General features: G+C 38.7%; 1 protein-coding gene across 1 annotated transcript in view; it reads left to right on the forward strand.

The window, feature by feature from the left end:
- ZSWIM6 (zinc finger SWIM-type containing 6) overlaps positions 1–15,062 on the forward strand; it is a 113,019-nt gene that overhangs the window by 66,689 nt on the left and 31,268 nt on the right. Inside the window, exons 3-4 of the mRNA XM_074570240.1 lie at positions 6,269–6,417; positions 6,946–7,096. Coding sequence (XP_074426341.1) covers positions 6,269–6,417; positions 6,946–7,096 — 300 coding nt within the window. The remainder of the gene's footprint in view (positions 1–6,268; positions 6,418–6,945; positions 7,097–15,062) is intronic.

Genomic DNA, 15,062 nt, shown 5'->3' on the forward strand with positions numbered 1-15,062 from the left:
TCTGTACACTAACTTCTTCAGGAGAATGGAGTGATTTATTTGAAATGCTCTCTGTATTTCCCATGATAATTTTCACATGGTGTTGATTACCTTACAAGAGGGTTTTGCATGTTTTTAGAGCACAAAAGCACCTCTTACCTTTGAGAAGACTTATTGTTTTCTCTTTTTCTCATGAAAAACTGCTACAGCTCTGCATGTTGCTGATGATTTCAAAACTGGAGATCTGTGGGGTCTAATCTTCTGTGCTGAAGACAACTAGGTATTCATACAGATACCCTGATGTCTGTGCAGCATAACTCTTGGCTTCACATTGGGTTTCAATTTTGGGCCGCTGACTCAGGAAGCTGGATGTAGATTTGGATCCTGCTTAGCTGTGGCTTTTTTCCTCCCTGTTAATTTTTGTACCATAGTAGCAGTGGAAGCTGGCAGGTGTATAAGGCTAGGAAGAGAACAGTCAGGATGATGGATTATCAGCCAGGTTTGTCATCTTGGATCAGTCGTTTCTTAAGTATGAAACTTCACTTAAACGAATTGATTGTAAGGTCAAACTACGTTCCTGAGAATTTGAGTGGAAATAGGAAAATCACTGCAGGAATGGGGGAGGAGGAAGGGAAGGTTTGTTTGCATATTCATCTCATATTAGCACTGATTATTTGTTGTGTGCATAGTGAAAAAGGGTCTGCCTTTTATTGGTAGAAGGACAGCCTAGCAAACAGTTTCATTTTTGCCTTTTAAGCTGTACTGTTTCTTTCCCGAGTGTTTAGTGCTGCTGTTGCAATCTCTGCTTTTAGAAGAACTGCGTGAATTTTTCCAGACTTTCTCCCTTTCTCTGATTCTCCAATTCGCAATACAAGTCACTCACGAGCACAAAACTACATGCAGATGAACTCAAATTTAAGAGGGAGGACCTGGGAGGAAGCAGTTTAAGTATATTTGTGTTCTCAGAAACAGAGGTACCTGGGCAGTTGCTGCTGTATTTGTCTAGGCAGATCTAGGTACATCCTCTGCAAACATTAATCTGTAACACACATTAGGAGTGCTGGTGGAGGCATTCAAGAAGGAAACATGTATCCACAAAATTGCTTTAAAATAAAATTTCAGAGTACCCAGTGCTGTTCCATTATATTGTAAGTTCCAAAGGGCAATTAGAGGTACAGGTGAGTATGTGTTAATGTCCACTGAGTGTGTTTAACTGAAATGAGGGGGATTTTAGCGGAAAATTGTAGGGTAGGATAGGGCTGAACAACAGAAGACAGTGTATTGCTGATCTACTAGAAAACAAGAGTGTGTTAAATGTTCGAATGTCTAATGTTAAAGATGATGAGTTATTAAAAACATGATAGAATCTTTCATATGGCCCTGCTTAAACTGGCAAAATTAAGAGACTAGTTGCAAAAGAAGAATGTAGGAAATGGCAGGTGAGTTTCCTTTCAAGAAGGGTGAAAGCGAAGAGCTCCAGTTCTTAGTATGAAAATTGTTTAGTGAACTGGAATGGGAAGGAAATAACAACAAGACTAGCAAAAACTAGAGAAATTTCAGAAACCCAAATAGATCGACAGCTGCAAAATAATGTGAAAAAGTAATTTATGAAAATCAAATTTTTAGGAAAGGTTTTTCCAGATACATTAAACATTGAAATAAAACTTGTTATAGAGAAAATAAAGAGTGAGATTTTTGTTTTGAGGCATGGAAGGTAAAAATAAATGAAAATAATGCATGCTAGTCTGTACTGATAAGGAAGTTCTTTTATGTACCACACACAAGTAGACTTTGAAACTTAGTGCGACATAATGTTTGTGAGACCTGGATTTGAGCTGGAGAGGTTAGATATTGTCAGCAGATAAGTTCATGCATTTGCTGTATGTGGGAGTGGAAATAATTTTTTTGAAAGTTAAAAACTTGTTGGGGGTTTATTAACTTTCCTCAGCAACTTAGAGTAACCTGTCTTGTCTTCATATTTTCTGTTGTTAGCACTGATTGCTTCACAGTAGTCGCTGTTTTTCTTTGCTGAACAGGTGTTACATTCCACCCAAGAATTCTGAAATTAAGTATAAGATGAAGTGACTTATGTCTAAACTTTGAATCATTTGGGGAATCAAAGGCATAATAATATTTATTGAATCATTAAGTTTATGATCATTGGTTTTGTGTAATTATTGTTTAGAATAATTCTAGCACACTAAGCTTATAAAACCAATTACTATTCTGTTGTGAAGCAGCGTACAGCAGTATTGGTTTCTAGCTGGGACCATTCAAATATTTTTTTTCCATATCTTCTCTTTAATGCTGCTGTGAGGTGACACTTAATAAAATTTAACTGATCTACAGTTAATTTGTATACTTAAATTAATAAGATTATAAAATGAAGTTCAAACAAGTTTCAGTACTGCTATGAGAAAGTACTCTCAGCTTTTGTGATCAACTCTTGTGATACTTCAGAAATAAGGATCAGGGAAGCATTCTGCTTTGTGCTGTTTTGACGCAATTTCACTGTTGATCTGCACCTGACTAGTTTGCAATATAGGCAATTCTTAGCCCATTTTTGTCAATGCTCCTTGCTTTGCTTCTGCTTACTTTTTGAGGTTAAGTTGCCCATATACACCACCAGTTCTTGAATGTGGTTGCTCACTTTGAAAGCAGTTCCTCTTAAAATTGCTATGTAAACGATCAAAGCGTTTATTTTTTTGAAATGCTTCTGCTGCTTAGAACTCGGGAGTTGATTATCCTTAACATGTAACTGCTATGACCAGAAATATGAAAGGTTGTTACCCTTTTTTCAAACTTCATTGGAATGTTTAGTGCTACAAACAGTTGTGCACAATATTCCTGCTTTGTTTGTTAAGATTGCAACTGAGTAATTTTAGTAAAAAAGCATGAGTAAGTGTTTATGGCTGTATCTATATACTGAGTATAAATACTTTATTTGTTGTATGTACCTCTAAGTACCTGATGTAAAACCTATTTCAAAGACCAGTCACGACAGAAGTTAAAGCCAGAGGCTGGAGGGAGGGAGATTAATATGTTAGTGTCTATAAACTGACACAGTTTAATTACAGGTTTTAATGTTTAGTATAATTATACAGTGCTTTTCACTTTCATAGTTAAAATGTGAACTAATTTATCCTCATGGCACCCCTCTAAAGCACATAAGTAGTACTTATCCCTAGTTTACAGGTGGGGAACGGGATTTGGACTTGGTACCAAACTGTACTGCAGAGATTAAATTCAGGACTGCCCGTGTTCCTCTCGCAACCAGACTGTCCATCTGCTGAAGCCTTGCAGTGCCTGTTTGGGGCTGTCCCACACCCTGAGCAAAGCCACCACCTTTGGGTTGAACCTTCAACTCTGCCTGTTGTGGAGCCTGAGCCTTCCTGATGGCTATTGCCAGGGCTTCGTCTTGTGGCTCTTGAGGCAGCCCCCTCCTGTTGCTTGTTCAGATAGTTCTTGTCTACTTACTTGGTCCCATGTCTTCAGAAGAAGAATGATAGTGTAGAAATCCTGTCTGTTGCCCAAGAGTGATCTGTGTTTGAGTGGGAGAGGAAACAGGCTAGATCAATCGGTGTTCACCTGACTGTAAGCGAAGGTAGTGATCTTGAAAAGTGCCCGGTTGAGAGACACGGAGGTGGTCAAGTCTCGACCCCAAAACAAGAGTGACGTGGGCAGGGGAAGCTGAGGCTTCCCCAGTGGCACCACTAGGATGCAACAGATGGTTTGGATTCGTGCCTGATTGGATACTCCGTCTCTGTGCCTTGTTAGTCCATGGCTATTGCTGAAGACTGCCACTGGTGTAGGAAGATCAGTGAAGTACGACTGTAGCTGGTGCTGGTTACATGTACACTGAAATTTCTTTATACATCTCAATTAAAAATGTTGATTGTACCAAATGTAGCTTGTATAAGATCTTGTAAGGAAAAATCACTCTGAATCAGACATATCTATTGTAACGTGCTGAGCAGCGTCGTAGAGCTCAGACCATCCTCAGCTTGATGTCTTCAGTTTTTACAGTCTTCTAGCCTGCTGGCATGAAAATAACACTGGTGTAAGCGTAGCAATGCTGGGCCCCTGGAGAAGGTACATTTGGGATCCTGCTGTGAGAAGAGGCCTTGGTGGGGGCAGTGCTGCTGGCCATGGGCAGTGGGCACCCATGTTCTTCTAAAGGAACCCTGTTGTTAAAAAATCTGCAGTAGCTTTGTTGAAATTTAACCTTGTAGCACAAACTGAGTGATGAGCTTTTGATAAAATGTAAACAGTTACGGAAGGAATTTTGGGTTTTTTGTCCCTAAATAGGGAAGCTTAGCTGAGGAATCTTGGGGCTATTTTTAATTCAATTTAAAAGTAGCCATACCAAGATTATTTAAAGATAAATCTCCAATGAAGGGAGGGAAAATATAAATGTATTTTTTTATACTGGTGCTTTTATTTACTTTCTTTTCGCAGGTCTTTTCTCTGTGTTTTAGAGCAATGAAATATTTAAAGTATTTGCAAGGTGATACTGCAAACCTGGGTCTGTGCAACAGCTGCCCTGCTTGTTATCATGTGGTTTATTTCCCTTTCTATCTTGTTCTTTGCAACTGAAGGCTTATCAGTATGTGTTTCATGTTGCTGATTGAATTGAAAGCCCCTTAAAACTAACATACTAAAGGTGGATGCACCTGTAGAAGAGGAGGCTTTTCCAGTCCTTGGTTTTTTGTCTTGTGAGACACAGTTATGATTTCCATGGAAGACAGAAGAGTTCATTCACATTTTTGAAGACACAATTTCTTATTAATCTAAATATATATGTGTGTGTATATATACACAGCAGTGGAGTGTTCCCAGCTGTAGGCTCTGAAGTTGGAGGCAGTTTAGGAAGTTGCTGAGCTGGAAGAATTTTTTTTACTCTCTCAGCAACTAGTAGACAAGACATCTTTCTGACCCTTTAAATCTCCCAGTTTTGTTTTCATTGAATAAAGATTCCAGTATTCCCTGTGACCGCTTAAAAGCTTCACCTACCTGGCAGAACTGCAACTGTGAAATGAAGGCTTGAATCAATAGAACCAATGTTTAATTCTTGTACATCTGGAGAGTTGTGGCTATCTTTGCTTTTCAAGTTCTCAGAACTTCTTTTGAAAAAGCAAGTTTTTACAAGTCTAACTACGTAATTTTCCTTCCCTGCCAGTATCCTTTTTTTGTCTATAGAGGTAACATGGAGTCAGATTTAAAAGTGATAGGTTGTGTAGTGTGATTCAGTTTCTAACATCTTTTCAAAAACTAACCGAGATAGAGATTACACAGTTGCGACAAGCCCAAAATCAAAATGTCAAGTTAACTTGAGTCTTGGGTGTGCATAAAACACCTTATATATGGCATGGTGAGGCACTACCTTGAATTGTTTCCCTTTCAGTCTAGGTAAGTGTTTTTCAGCCTTTTCAGTCTGAATACTGTTTAAAAAAAGTCCAGTGGATGTGCAGGCATCTTCAGAATAATACAGATTACGAGATGGTGCGAGAACTTGTTTTAGTTAATTTTGTCAGCCTTTAAAAGAGGCTGCTGGTGAAAGATCACTAATCTCAATTGCAAAATTTGAATGAGAGCAGCCTGTGGCCAAAGCACTGCCTGATGTAAATCTGGTCGCTTCAGTTCATACTAATTCTGATAGAGTTGCTCTGAATTGAGTCTGTGCTGATGACATTGACTATGTAAAAATGCTCCTTTGGAAGCACCACAGTCTTACACAGCTGTAACACTTGTGATGGAAATGCCTTTAGTGCTTTAAGACTCTGGATTTGTTTGGGGATTTCTTTTACTCTTTGTTTAGCTTTGCAGAGCCATCACAGCTCAGAGGCACCGAGGTGATGAATTTCCTCATGTTCATCAATAGCAGCGCTCACTAGCAGTCACTTAAACCTGAGCAAGATTGCTGAAGGTACAGGAATTACACAGGTGTTTTGGGGAAAGTGGTTTTAACATCACAGTTGTAGAAATACTATGCAAAGTCTAATTTTCCTTGTAAAAGCATTCTAATGTAGCTGCTGAGATTGGAGGAAAAAAACTTCGCCTTCATTTTAATGTTTAAAGATGTTATTTATTTAAATACCTTTTCATAGGCTGTGATTTCTAAGTGTTTAAGACTACTGAGGAGAAATCTATCTTAAAGAATGTTTAGATTAAAGCCAAGACATCCAAAACAGGACAAAACACAAATCCAAAACCCTTTGCAGTAGTCCTCCCCCTTGGACCCACTCTTCTTTATATAGAACGTAATGATTTCTCTCCTTGCTGTTTGCAGGTGCTCCTGACCCAACAGCGGGTGCTAGCATAGATGATGAAAACTGCTGGCATTTGGATGAGGAACAGGTCCAAGAACAGGTTAAACTCTTCCTCTCCCAGGGCGGATACCACGGATCAGGGAAGCAGCTCAATTTGCTTTTTGCAAAGGTGTGTTTGAGTACTCTAAACCTTCCCTTTTTTCTCTCCCCTGTTCCCCAAGCCAGTCTGTACTTGCTCAGTCTTACTCAAAAGTCCTGTTCTGAAACAAGACAAAGCCTTGGGAACATGATGGCAACTTAATAATGAGTTGTGCAGCAATGGACTGCAATCTGATGTGTCTTGAGCTTAGTTTAAGGATATGAAGTAACATTTCAACCATCTGCAGCTTTGCTGTTCTCTTCCTTCCCAGCTTCAAAATGCTGGAGAAACCTGTAGAAATCAATCTTGCAGCAGTTTACATAATACATTTGTGGATTATTTGTGAAAGAAGTGTCTTTGAAGAATTGCAATGTGATACTGAAACCAAAAATTGTTAAAATTGGGAAGGCAGACTTTTTTTCTATTTAAATAAGAAATGTAATTTATATATGTGTTGTGAAATTTTTAACGGAGGTGGAATATTTAACACTGCAGCATATTGTCTGTACTGTGATTTCTTTGTGTTTTCAAGTTTGTATTAAAAGACTCATTTCCTAGGTGCGAGAGATGCTAAAGATGAGAGATTCAAATGGAGCTCGCATGTTGACGTTGATAACAGAACAGTTCATGGCTGACCCTCGTCTGTCGCTTTGGAGACAACAAGGAACTTCAATGACTGACAAGTATAGGCAGCTCTGGGACGAACTGGGTAAATGCACAGACTTCAGAATCATTTAGGTGTTTATATGTATAATGAAGAAACAATTACATATTTGGGGTGAAGAGAAACTTTATTGTGGTACTAGGTAAAGCAGGTTAGAGTTTGGTGCAGTTCTGCTTTTTCAGTTAAGGTTGGGTGAAATTGAATTTCTGATCTAGAGCATGAGACTATTGCAGTTGGCGGAGAGGAAGCACGGTATGAAACGAGTACAATTGCAACAGGTTGTAAGTACCTGAGTATCTGAAAAGAATAAAGCAAAAAGTGGAAACATAGCTACACAACTGAGGGTAAGTATGTGAGCCACTAGTGCTAAACTGGAGAGATTAAGGAAGAAATCGATTCACAACTAGAGAGAAATAGAAGGCAAAAAGAGAAGATTCATTAAGAGTACGAGAAGACAGCAACAAAGGAAAGTAGAAGTCCATTGTTGAGTAGGAAGGGAGGTCAAATAACAGAGGGCTAAAACAATTAACACTGCTTTACAGGAAAGGTCAGTTGTGACCAGATACATGAATTAGGTGTACAATGGAGAGAGGAACACAGGCTGAAATGGGAAAGGGCTGTTTAAACTGGTAAGGTTTGAGAATACTTGTTCTAAAGTGTTCCAGAAAATCAATAATATGTTTTTGAATTACTGGTTCAGAAGTTCTTGAAATCTGTAGGAATTTGTGGTAGGAAGGGGAAATTCAAAACAACTTGAACGTAAATGTCACCATTATTTTAAAGGTGTGTAGGTGAGTGGAAAGAATACTAAGTAACCAAAAGCATTGCTTTCCTAGGTATAAGGTACTGGAATGAACTACTAACCAGTTGGTGTCTTAAGGGTATAGAATATATAAACGATAAAAGACAACCTGAATTATTTAAAATACAGTGGTAAATCCAATTTGTTTCTCTGAAAGATAATTTTCTGAGCATATGAATGAAGGGTTTAATGTGTATATCTTAGCTGTAGTAAGGTTTGGATGCTGTCTTGGAGACTTTCTCAAAGCAAGCTGAAGACACGCAGCCTAAGTGGAATCACCTTATGGTTCATGGAACTTGGAGTAGTTACCTGTGCTCTCACTCAATCTGGAAATACACTCCAAGTCTAGATTAAAGGAGTCTGTCTTGGGATATGTTCTTTTCAATATTGCTATGCCTGACTTATGTGGCATGGAACACAGAAATAAATAAATAAATATTAAATAACAAACAAACAAAAAACCTTATAGATGATGCCCTATGGGACGTTGTGTAAACACTGCAGAGAAGAGAGTCAAAGACCATAATGCCCTTCATATATTTTAAATGTCCAAAATCAAGCTAAATGAAATCGAAACAAAAATAACATGCTTCATTTAGAAAGGAAGCAACAAAAGCAAAACTTAATTTTTTCACTGTTAAAGGTTAAAGATGACCATGATTGATTGTGTGTTGACTGGTGGGGTAAGACAGGGTATAACCTGTTCAGCATAAATTATGTTCACTCTAAATGAAGCATTAGGCTAATAAAGCACTAGCTATCTAGTTGAGATCATGAACTTCAGTGGTGGAAAGCCTTAATGTCAGAGCAGCCAAAGCTCTGTCGGAGAGTGTAGGTATAACTACTTGTCTTCAAGTGTAACAACCTTTCTAGTGTGTCATTTTTGTGATGCCTTGGCTTGTTGGGGAATAACAGTTTTTGCCAAGCAGGGCACGTGCTTAGCTGGACGTGTATGCAGCAAAATTGTATCCCACCGTACTGAAAACCGGAGGGTCTCATGCTTCATTGCTTATGTGGGTTGATCTCGTGGGTGGTGGGAGAGGCAGAAATGTGTTCTCCATCTGTTACCTGTAGCAGTGTTATCACAGGCTGCTAATAAACATAAAAGGTTTTGTTGAATTTTCGTAGCGGCTCCTCTTCTTGTTTCCTCAGTTTCATATTAACATCATTTCTTGACAGCACCTGTCTGAAGGTAGAGGAGGTGGAATCACTCTGCCTGCAGCATAGAATAAGGAGTATTTCAGATTAATTGAATTGATTAGTTTACCTCTGTTTAATCAGAATTATAGGTGCCACTCCCAAAAAGACACAGTGCAACCACCAGTCTCACCACTACGTTAGCTGCTGTGTTTGCAATCTGAGGCAGACCCTGTTGTTTCAGTCCTGAACTGCTCTGCTGCCTCTAACAGTATCAAGATATGTTGGTCATGTACCATGGTTTCAATTGCAAATACACTTCAGTCACTTCAGGTGTGTGGTAGGCTAAGGGTAGAACTTAACTTTGTTCTTCCATATCCAGCTTGTGTTTATGTTGCTAAACTGTTCACTTCTTCCTTCCAGTGGTGCTTAGCCGGTTGCCCCAAAGTTCTGGTTAATGGGATGAGTCTCTCCAGCTTGACTCCTACCTTATGTAAAACTTACAAACTGCTGCCACGTTTTTGCTAGGATTTTGCCTCGAGTTTCACTCAAATTAAACACATCCCTTTTCCCAGGTGAAATGTGTGTCCCAAAAAAAAAAAAAAAAAATGTGCAAAAGTTGAAGGAGATTAAGGGAGACCAGGATAGCCCTGGCAACATAAAATCTATGCCAGTAGCGGCGGAGAACTCAGACAGTGGGTTTAAGGGAGTGATATTATCATTATGTTCTAAAACAATGTTGCCTTCCTGTCTTGTCATCTTCTAGGATGTCAGGGAACTAAAATATCAATAGAGACAGACCTTTGCATACTTAACTTTTTGTATTATCTGTTCACAGTAATCTGTGAGTGGCATATATGTATGTTTTTAAAAAAATGTTATCTATGATCTCATTTATTTCACAGGTAGGTAGCAATTTAACATTGTAGTTATTGAGAATTTTAGGACATAAAAAGTGTGTAAATATAGACTCTGCCTAATAAAGGCTTCCTTGCTGGCCCCGGTATGCTGTCTGCCAACTGCTAGGCATATGGCCACTTTGTCAGTTCCATCTTGGCGTAGGTTTTTAAGCACACTTAAGTAACTTCAGCTTTGTTCGTTGACTGGGTCACTTGAGCCTTTCATTAGAACTTAACTGATGCTTCCTGTCTGACATTGGGCATTGGCAAGGGTACTGGAAAGACACACTGGGCTCTGATCAGAGTTCCTGCTAAGTCTATAGTAAGTTGTTGACTTCAGTAGAAGTCAGATTGGGTTTGAATGTGTGAGGGTGCTGAGTTAACAAAAAACAAAAAAGCCAACCCACCCAAAACCCACAAATACTTCACATCTAAGTGTGAACCTAGTGATGTTCTAATACAAAGTCCTAATTCTGTAAGCAATTTATGATTCAAAAGCCTCAAGTTAACAAAAAAGCCTTACACATAACTATCTAGCTGTTTTTTAAAGCCTTTAGATCAGGAGGAAGAATATAATAATTACGCCCAGCAGATTCCCCTGTTGTACATCAAATAATGGGGTTGAGCTAAATGCTACTTATGGAACTCCAAAGGTGTAGTGTTGGAAAGGTCAAGATCACAGGACAAAGCTGTAGGGCTTGCTCATGGACTTCTCATACTAGAAGAATTTAGATGCAACTTCAGTGATGCACTGGTAAACACTTCCAACTTGCCACAGTAATACATGAATGCACTTTCCAGAGTTTAGAGCAGTTGGAATTCTTCGCGTTGTTGCTGTTAAAATCGTGTCTCAGTAGGTGAATTTCACATGCGGATCTTTAGGTGTTTAGCTCTTGGTGATCATGGTTGAAGACTTCTGTATATCACAATGATTAATTATCTGAAGCCTCTTGGTTTCCCTTTTTAATTAAATTGCATTGGTAAAATGGGGGGATATGGAAATGCACAATAAATATCTGCTGATGCCTGTTGAGCGGGGATCTCTGATTTGAAGAAAAGGTCAGTTAACCCTCTTTGTAGTCTAGAGGGAATAAATGGACCATGCAATCCTACTACAGCAGTCATTTGTTAATATTCATCCATGAAAAAATAAATAAAAGTTGCTTGTTGGCTACAAAAGTGAGATTTCCTTAAAAAGGGGGGGAATTTGACTTTGTGCCCCGGCCCGGGGACTGTGATGGCTGTGAGGCTCTGCCTTGGAATTAAATGTTGAACACTGCCAGATGCCAGCCTTTGGGAAGAGGCTGAGTTTTGTCAGCAAATGGTATCTGCAAGTTAATTGGTGTTTTCTGCAGGCTTCTGGCTGTGAAATGAAATTGGAAGCCCTTTAGCCACATGGATAATACAGGACCTGAATACAAATGTCACATGTCACCATCAGGGCCCACTGCGAAACAATAGTGTTCCCACTCGAACACTGCACCATTACAGATCATTTAAATATGGGGATTACATTTAAACTAAAAGCCCCATTTGCCTTTTACTGCAATTTAAATGTCCTCTTAGCAAAAGCTAAGTGACAAATTAAATGAAAAAAGTGCCCACATTTTTAAAGCTGTAATGCAAAACAACCTTTTATTGCTTCTCATGTGCCACGAATGAATCATTATACTTGTCAACCCTAAACCAAGCCATAATTGGAGCAGCTACTGTTATCAAAGTGGGGCTGCTCTTGTGACAGCTTAATAAAGCTGAAACTGTTAAATTAAATCCCAGATGCTTAATCTGATGAAAGCAGTCAAGTAGAAGAATCTAAGACAAGTATCTACTGCATGGTGGAGTGATGGAGCCCAACAGCTTGTCAACACGTAGATTACAGGATCAGATTTTTTTCTGAACTACCATTTTCAGTATCTTTATATCCTCTTTCCTTCATCGTGAAGAAACTCCACATAATTTGCATGTTTCAAAACAAACATTTCTAGTAGATTTCCCCCATTTTGATATTTAAGAACTGCTTAAGGGGGAGGAGAACTGGCTTTTTTAAAGTCAAGGATTAGTTTCTTGTGGAACAAAAATACGATGGCTGTGTTATGGGGAAGAGGGTTTGTCCAAAGACCCCTTGCAAGGCAGGGCAGTGGATAAAATTGGCGAATGTGTTCTGGGTTTCCGTCATGCTGATCTTGGTCTCTGTTGGTCCTCTTATTTTATGATGTTGAGGAGAATTTAAAAGGTATTCTGTACTTCTAGCTGGGTAGTCTCCACATCTTAATGCATAAGCTTCTCCTTTCTACTTCAACCACTTACTGGTATCTAAAGTTTTTAAGCGTAGGAAGCTCTCGCAATATTGCCATGACCCTCATTCATGCGATAAAGCTTTCCTGGGGACATCCTTAAAATCCTTTCTGTTATACATACTAAATAGGTTGTTGTCATAAAGGTATTTCCCGAGTGGAATAACATGTCTTTGCCTTAGTCTTTCTAGTAGTCTTCGTAGTTCTTCACAAGCACTTTAGCACTTTGCCTTGTTTTGGGCTGCTTTTTAAAATCTTGGCACAGCCTGATTATCTACTTTGAGTTCACATTTGCTGATATTTTGGCCACTTTCTGGATTAGAGTGATACATTTTTGTGTTAAAATTTAAAACTAAAATATTATTTTGCAAGATCATGTTGTGCGGAGAAATCATACAGTGTATTTCCTGAAGGATCATGCGCAAGTTTTTTTAGTAACACTTTTTTCCTGATCTAAAACTTAATTCTGTGTGTTGAGTTTAGGTAAGGAATCATTATAGATTAACTAAGAGAGAATTAATTACCATTTTGCCATGAGCAAACTAATGATTGAGTGTTAAATAATGTGGTTTTTTATTTGGAAACCACTATGAATTTTTGTGGTAAAAGTTTATATTCATCTGTAGAAAATACCAAGTTAGATTCTTTTAACCTTAATTAAATGAAGCTATTCTCCCATCTATATTCCTATCTCAGACATTCCTTCCCTTTGCAATTAGAGAGACAAACTTGTATGAATGGGACATGCCAGCTGTTCTAAACAGATTATCTCTGCTCAGTACTTAGGGGGGGGGGGGGAGGGGGGGAAGGACAAAAGCAGCTAGGGTTGTTGCCAGTATGCCCCTAGAGAAATTCCTTCCTGATGCCAGATTCGATGACTACTTCAGGGCTGCCATGAAAAACAATCACTAAAGTTAAGCATTCGTTACAGTTTTTGTACTCTAATACCATTTTACTGGAGCTGCATACTTCATGCAATCCTTTTAGGATCAGCTATGCAGTAGAAACATTCACATTTCACTGTATTTTATGGTATTTAAAAAATGGTACAGCAAGGGTCTAAGTTTCAAATTTGAGTGTCAATCTTATATCCATACTTTCACTATTTCTTTGGGTCTCCTAAGTTCTAATTGCACCGTGTTCAGCCTTAAAGCTAAGGAGAGTACCAGTGGCCTATGCCCGTAGAAAATGAAGTTAACTTCAAATTTCTAAGTTTGGATTAATCAGTTACACATAATACGTTTCTGCTGTTGAAGTGAAAGCTGTAGGAAGACTTGTGTTTCAAAGGGGATGGGATGTGCCACGCTTTGCACCATTTCCCTTGGTCTTTCAGTGTGGTAGAGTGATGTCTTCAACTGTTTCATATCCAGTAGGCTATCTTTGCTTAATTGATAATGCTTCTCTTTCATTTTGTTTAGTCTTAACTGCCATGGTGTGGTTGCCATACAGTTATTAAACACGTGTGCCTTCAGTTCATGCACTTCAGGTTACATCAACTCTTTCACAGAATAAGCTGCTAATATATGTCAGTCTATAAGAATAGTTTGTGCTATTGGAGGCACTAAATTAATAGTACTTCTGAGTTAGTGTCAGAAGACAGTTTTGCTGCTCTAAGGCCTGAGTTACGGATGGTAACTTAAAGAAATTGCTGCCATGGCCCTGATCTTGGCTGTGGCTATCGCTTTAATTTCCCTGGTGAATGAAGCCAGGCTGCAGTTCTGCGAAGATGGGTTCTGTCCATCTTCTCTGAGGATGACTTCCTTCCTCCGTCATTATTGGCATTGTACCATAATGGTATTTGAAATGAGGGTATAGGAGGCCAGAGTATGACAGTAAGCGGGAGCTATGTTCAAAGAGGTATTCTTTCCTGTGGCATTTACCAGATTTGAAGAATAATAGTGAAAGTAATTAACTTCAGTCTATAAGCATAGCTTGAGGGGCTTATTTTTAATGCCGTACAGAAAGTTTGGGTTCCCGCTTAGTTCAGTTGGATGGAAAGTACTTTTACAGCAGGAGCCAAATTTCTTGAAGTACCCACATTAAAACAGTTTTTGAAGTTTTTATTCCTAAGCTGCTGAGCTGATTGATTTATAAATGTCCTAAAAAATTGTTCCATATTGGAGCTGGTACAAAACTCATCGCGGCTCAAAACTGTGGAATCGTGACTGCCGAGATTAAGGGCAGAGATTTACTATGAACTCACGCTGGTACTTAGCGTTACTTTTTTTCCTTCTTCTTTTTAATTTACATACTTCAGTACCATTAAGCTGCCGTATAATTTTCTAGTGGCACTTCTAGTAGATACCGGAGCTAGAGAGGAGTAATAGGTTTGTGGAGAGGAATTACTGAATCTTCACTGATTTCTCTGAGCTTTACTGTGGTCCAGCAATCTAGTTTTGTGATATTTTGCAGTTTTCTGTCTTGAATGGATACTGGAAAACTAGCTGAAAAATTGGTAAAGTAATTGAAAGTGAGAGGTGCAAGAATCTCAGCCTACTCGGGTCTGTCGAAACAAGACAAAGGAAATCCTTCAAAATTTAGGATAACTACATAAAGTAAAAAATGTTTAGGGAAGACACTTCTGCCAAGCAAAGAAAAGGTAGCTGAAAACTGTAGTTGGAGCTGGAGAAGTTTAACTAGAAAACTAGAAATAAGCTCAGAACTTTGAATTGTGGTAGCCAGGCAGTAGATCAGCTAATCAGGAGCTGTGCTACATTCTTGTATTAGAAATCTTAACTGAAGTGTACTGGTTTTGAGAAAACTCAACATATCACTTTTGGACTGGAAGATGAAAGCAGCTCAGGAAATCTTAGAGTAGGAGGGAATTCAGACTAGACAATCAGAATGTGTTCTTCTCTCCAGTTACAGTGTGTTATTTA

The sequence above is a fragment of the Larus michahellis genome, chromosome Z (genome assembly GCF_964199755.1).
Source record: "Larus michahellis chromosome Z, bLarMic1.1, whole genome shotgun sequence".
Taxonomy (NCBI): domain Eukaryota; kingdom Metazoa; phylum Chordata; class Aves; order Charadriiformes; family Laridae; genus Larus; species Larus michahellis.